The sequence below is a fragment of the Mandrillus leucophaeus genome, unplaced genomic scaffold (genome assembly GCF_000951045.1).
Source record: "Mandrillus leucophaeus isolate KB7577 unplaced genomic scaffold, Mleu.le_1.0 Scaffold219, whole genome shotgun sequence".
NCBI lineage: Eukaryota > Metazoa > Chordata > Mammalia > Primates > Cercopithecidae > Mandrillus > Mandrillus leucophaeus.
Window position 1 is genome coordinate 560,886 of NW_012102243.1, and position 6,230 is coordinate 567,115.

The window sequence follows — 6,230 nt, forward strand, 5'->3', positions numbered from 1 at the left end:
GGGCTGGGCACCCTGCATGAAGGGCTTGGCCGTCCTGGTCCCGGCCCCGGGGCTGGGCACCCTGCATGAAGGGCTTGACGTGCTCATTTTGCAGAACCTGGGTGGAGAGTCTGTCCCAGTATGCCATGAATAACTGGCTACGCTCCGCGGAGATCGGACAGGAGATCCAGGAGGCGTGGATCGTACAGAACGCCGTGGTCTACGTCCTGAACCACAACCACCACCTAATCCTGGCCGGGCGGCAGAAGGAGCTGGTGGACGCCCTGTACCACCTCCTGAGCATCGTCAAGGCCACGGGCCACAGTGGGTGTGTGTGGGCAGTGCTGCAGTCACGCAAGGAGGGGCTTCTTCCCTCGGGAGACCCCGGAACAAAGGCAGGCAGCTGTGCTCCGTGGCCCTCTGCGTCCCAGCAGAGGAGGGTCGTGGGCACCCGTGCATCTCAGGCCTCCTACCACGGCCTGAGTACTCTGTGCATGGGATCGGGGTGTGGCCTGCGGGGGCCAAGATTCCCTCTGACAAGCGTGTCTCCCAGGGACCCCGTGATGCTGGTGACGCTCTGCAACACCTTGGCGCGAGGCCTGATCATCAGCTGGATTCCAGTCCAGGCTGCTGAGAAGTCCAGGAAATTCATGCGACCAAACACGTTTCACAGCCCACTGGACGCAGGAGCCACCTCCGAGATCAAAACAGCGGTGGAGGTAGCACCTCCATGGTGCCGAGAGAGAGACAGGGTTGGGGGGAAAGAAAGCTGAACAGAGAGAGGAGAGGAGAGAGAAGAGAGGAGAAGTGAGAGGAGAGAGAGGAAAGGAGAGAGGAGAAAAGAGAGAGAGGAAAGGATAAGAGAGAGAGAGGAGAGACAGGAGAAAGGAGAGAGAGAGGAAAGGAGAGAGAAGAGACAGAGAAAAGAGAGAGAGAGGAAAAGACAGAGGAGAAAGGAGAGAGAAGAAGAGAGAGGAGAAGAGACAGAGAAAGAGGTGGGTGGGGGGGGAGAGAGAGGTGTGTGTGTGAGGGGGCGGGAGTGGAGGGAGAGAGCGGGGAGGCAGCCGACCCCACCAAGACAGAGCCCTGCAGACCTGAGGCTGTAGGCTGGGGCTGAGCTTCTGAAGGCTCCTGGAAAGGCCCTGGGAGAGCAAACTGCCCTCAGTGGAGGTGACAGACATAAGAACAATTTAGGAAGTAAAACGTCAGGGGCTCCAGTTGCTAGGAAGTAAAGCCAGGGCTGGAGAGAGGAAAGCAAGACCTGTGGGTGGGTGTGGGCCTCCCCTCGGGGTGGGCTCCAGGCTGAGGGGAGTGGAAATAGAACCAGAAATGGCGGATTGGAACAGCGGGAAACAGGGACCGTGTCACTCACAAATGCAGCCGTCCCAGTAAAACGCAGCAGACCCAGTGTGTGGGACGATCCTGGTGGCCCAGGCGGATCATTTATCCCACGGAATTTGGATTTTGTTGTAATCCAAAAGGAAGGGAAAAGGGAGTGTTCACGTTGACGGATGTTGCCGAAGTGTGTGTCAAGCCACTGCCCGTTTCTAACTCAGAACAGCCTCAGAGAACCCGGGAGAAAGCCGGTTTCCTAAAGGGTCAGGGGAGTCGGAACCTCCTGGAGCCTGTGTGTGGAGCGCCCGCGGTGGGGCCGGGGCAGGGAGGCCTTGAGTGTCCCCGCAGGGGCACAGGGAGGGAGCTGTCCCCACCCTTGAAGGAAGACTTTGTGCTAAAGCTCATCCCGCATGACCCTTTCTGGGCCATGGATAAAACCGTGGGCTGGAGAGTCTCGAGCCTGCGGCACGGCACTCACGGCGCTCACGGTCAGCACTGACGATCAGCTGTGCTAGGCCACAGCCAGAGAGGGCCCTGGTGCTACCAGCTCCCAGTGGGGATGGCTGGCCCTGGGCAGTCAGTGTGATCCAGCCAGGACGGCCAGGAGCACCGGCTGTGGCATCAGGTGCAGGTCGTTCTTCTGAGAGGGGACCAGGGGCCGGCTCCGGGGACCTGCAGGGATCAGGCTAGAGGCTGCGGAGGGGAGGGCGCCGTGGGCAGCTCGGGCAGCTGTGAGTGCAGCTGAGCCTGGTGTGGGCCCCGGGAGGCAGCTGGGGGTGCAGAGGAGCTTCCCTCTTGGATGTGATGACGGCTGGATCCAGATGCCGAGAGGAAGCGCCGGCACTGACCTGGCAATCCGGGAGCACGGAGTGAATGGCAGAGTGGGAGGAAGCCGGCTTGGGCAGTGCCTGGACTGGGAGCCAGGTGGTGAAGAGGGGAGTCAGTGCTCCCCAAACACATTCCGATGGAAGGTCTGTGTGGAACTTGACCAGCGTTTGAAAGTTTATCCAGAAGCAAGGATGGAGGGGGAGGAAGGGGAAGGACGCTGCCCAGTAGGTGTCTGTGCTACTGAGACGTTTTACAAGGAGCAGGTGTTCCCAAGACAGCTCAGGAGTGAGAGGGCCGGGGTGCACCGGAGACCAGGTGGCAGCTGCCTCCCCGTGTGTGCGGCTGCGTCCTCGTCCTCGGCGCCTGGGGGTGGGGCTTCGTCTGCTGGGTTTTTGGTGCAGCCCTGGGGGGCCTGAGGTCTCATGTGTTTCACAGGCTGGAACAGGAGCTGGGTCCATCCATCTTTTAATGGTTTGGATCTTGGCTCAAGGTCCCCTGTTTAGAATTCAGGTTTCATGAGCAAGAACACATCCATCCTAGGTCTGCGAGTTTGCCCTGAACCTGACCAATGGGAGTGCGCCCGAGGAGACGGTGCCCACCAGCACCCGGCAGCAGCTCATCGCCACCTGGGTCAAGGCCAAGCAGCTGCTACAGCAGCAGATTGGGCCGCGGCTGGGCACCGAGGAGCAGGTGGGCGCCCCTGCCCGCATCTGGCCTCCGATCGAGGCCCTGTGGACATAGAGGTCCAAGACAGCGGGGGGTGGTGGGGCCCCCAGGCCTGGGCACTCCCTTTTCCCATTGAACTCACTGCCGCTGACTGACCTTGAGTGCGGCACGGGGCCTCCTCTGCCCACCCGTCCACGGGGTCTGTGAGCTGCTGGGCCTGGGGGATGCTGCCCTCTCCCGAGGAGGAGCGGGCCCAGGGCCGGCCCCATGAGCTCCTGGAAGGCCTGATGGAGGAGGGGCCTTGGAACCTGGCCAGGAGCCAGGGCTGAGTGGGGCCCAGGGAGGTGGGGAGGGTCCAGGCATCAACCTGCCTGGCCAGGCAGCCACCGTGTCAGGCCCACTGGTCCTTCCCTCCTCGGGGATCCCCCAGCCAGCAGACAAGACTGCCTCACACATGGGGCGCACAGTCCTGGGGCTCCTCGTTGTATGAGAAGATGACCTGCAGATTCACAGTTAGAAACACAGCCTAAGGTCTAAACGCTCCCAATTTCGTGGTCTGATTGTTGCCATAAAACTAATACCTCGCAGTGTTCGATTCACACATGTTCCAGACTCCCCCGCACTCTCGGGCTGAAGCACTCAGGGCATCCTTCCCACCAGGGCACCAACAAGGATGTCAGCTCGGTGACCAGAGTCCTCGTTGCCTTGGAAATGTACTCATGCAACGGGCTGGGCCTCATGGACTTCACTGTCCCCTCCCTGGCCCAGGTAGGTGTCCCCAGGGGTCTCCGGAGGCCGGGGGCCCAGAGGCGAGGACGCCGAGGGTCCGAGGTGTTGCCCAAGGTGGCTGGAACTCAAGCCTCGTTGTGCATGCTGACCCCCACTCTGCCCCGCTCTCCTCCACCTCCCAACAGAGCTGCGCCCCTCTGCGCACTTCCTTCAGCTTTATGCTCAGAGTCCCCATCTCCTGGTGTGAGGCAAACGCTGTCTGAGCGGACCCTCCATGTCCCGCCCCACCCTGCGCCGCTCAGGGGCAGCCGGGGACTGCACACGCCAGTCCCGTGTCCAGGACACCCTGTGGGGTGTGGGAGCTGCAAAAACATCAGGGGCCCTCACAGGCATGGATGTGGTAGCTCAACTTTTGTGGTCTGTGGCGCAGTGGCCCTTCACAGGCCACGCCTCTGTAGAATCACACGTGCTGCGTGGTCCGTGGGGCTGCAGCCGCTGGAAGGTCGTTGTTGCTAACACGGTGCCCCTTCTCTTGCCACCCACTGGAAGTTGGTGAAAATGGCTTCTGAGTGCAACTGGTCGGACCCCCTGGTGGAGCTGCAGACCCTGACGCGGCTGACCCACTTCGCCTATGCGGCACGTGACCATGAGACCACCATGGCCTGTGCTCACAGGGCTGTGGAAATGGGCATCAAGTACCTGAAGATATTTGGGCCGTAAGTAAGCTCTCATGACTGGACCAATTCCCCCAGAATGGGCAGGGAGCGCGGGCCTGGGCTGCAATCACAGATCAGGGTGCATGTGAGCGCCCCACCAGGTCCCCAGGCCCGGTCCAGAAAGCTTCCTGTGGGCCTCAGCCACGGGCACAGGCGGCCTCCTCCTGCCAGCCCTGGGCCCTCATGGACACGGCAGCAGTGGCCCGTGGAAAGCTGGTCGGGAAGGATTCTCAAGTCACGTGGGCCTCCCAGGAGGGGTGTGTGGCCTGCTGGCTGCGTGTGCATCGTTGGCACAGAAAGGGGGGCCTCAGCCTTCAGAGGCTGGGACGAAGGGCCACAGATGGGGGGCTCCCACCCCAGATGGTTCCTGCTCACAGTTCCGGAGGCTGGAGGTCCCATCGAGGTGCGGCAGAGTCGGCATCTGCCGGGGGCCCCTTCCCGGCTCCCAGACGGTGCCTCCTCCTGTGTCCTCGCATGTGGGAAGGGGCAGGGGCTCTCTGGGGTCCCTTTCATAAGGGACTAACCCTGTTGGTGAGGGCTCCATCCCCATGATCCAACCCCCCTCAAAGGCCCACGCCTATGGCAGATAGAAGGGAATTCTGAGGGACACGGACATTCAGCAGGTAGAAACCTGCCATTTCTAATGACATACAGCTTTGAAATAATTTTGAATAGACAGATATGCACGCTAATTAAATTCGAAAATAAGGGTAATTTCAATGAAAGAAAATGGCCTGTGCATATATAAATTCTCAGACGTTATCTGAATAAATTTTCCACTCTTGGAAAGGTAGATTTAGCCTCAAGTTGTTTTAGTCTCCAGGAGGCTGCCAGCCCCTCCTCTTATTTAATTCTGAGTTTTGGGGGCCAGCCTAGGGGGAATTATTATTATTATTATTATTTTTTACCCCCCAGGGGGGTAGTTGGGAGTGAGACTATAGGCCATAAAGAATAGGACTGCGTTGGACCAAAATAAATGGGAAAATCGTGGTTTGAAAAGAAGCTTTTGGGAAGTGATGAGTCATTTTGCACCAGGTAATAGGGGAAAATCGTGCGACCTCCAGCAAACACATGAATGGTTGTTTCCTGGAGCCAGAAGCCCTTCGGGGTCGTGGTAATTCCCAGTGTTTTCTGTGTCCTAGTTTTACCCTTTGTAAACACTGCCCTTTTTGAAAGTTTGAATATATCCACATTCTGTTGAAACCTTGAAACTAAAAATTTAGACTCGTCGCCATCTTAAGTTCTTCGTGCTACTCTTAACCTCCCAAAAAGCAGTCTCGAAGTGACGTAGATGATGTCTTGGGCGTTTTCTCTCTCAGCCGTGGAGAGCTGTGGAAGGAAGAATCGCTGCTTTTCTCAGGCAAATCGGTGTCTTGGTGTCTTTTGGTTCTCACTCCTCGCCTGCTCCTGATGCTCTGACCCCTTTGATAGATCACAGTGCTCCAAAATAATGGGTGGTCTTGGGTGGTGGATACATGGGGACAGGGACAGTTAAATTGGGAGCCTTTTTTACAACCTTGATGAGTTTTTTTCCCCCAAGTTTCCTCTCCACTGAAATGCCACACCAATGCTTGTCGGATTCCTGAGGCGGCCAGACCAATGTGTTGTTTCTCTTTATTATATTTTTTTAAAGCTTCCCTAGAGAGAATAGATGGTAATGGAGAGAATCATTTAACAAGGTCCTGGTTTCTCTTGCAACACAGTAGCTACACTTGCCTGCTTTTATGTGCAGTTTTGTAGGGATCAGCTTGGTAGACAGTACTAGCAGGGAAGCCACCCGTTGATCTTGGTTTGCAAGCCCGTCTCCCGTCAGTCCTAGATTAGGCCCTGTTCAGCCACGCAGGGGCGTGGGTCGATGCGTGCTGCAGCAGTGGGCATAGTGAATATAATCTACCCCGTTGGCAAAGGTGTGTACCAAGTGAGTTTAAATAATTGGTGTGGATTGGCCAGTAGCTAAGAAGTGGGCTTTTAAAGAGT

General features: G+C 57.8%; 1 protein-coding gene across 1 annotated transcript in view; it reads left to right on the top strand.

The window, feature by feature from the left end:
* Positions 1 to 6,230, top strand: part of CFAP46 (cilia and flagella associated protein 46) — a 157,857-nt gene that overhangs the window by 42,051 nt on the left and 109,576 nt on the right. The window contains 5 exon segments of the mRNA XM_011980848.1: positions 95 to 307; positions 533 to 698; positions 2,683 to 2,832; positions 3,469 to 3,576; positions 4,087 to 4,253. Of these exon segments, the coding sequence (XP_011836238.1) occupies positions 95 to 307; positions 533 to 698; positions 2,683 to 2,832; positions 3,469 to 3,576; positions 4,087 to 4,253 (804 nt within the window).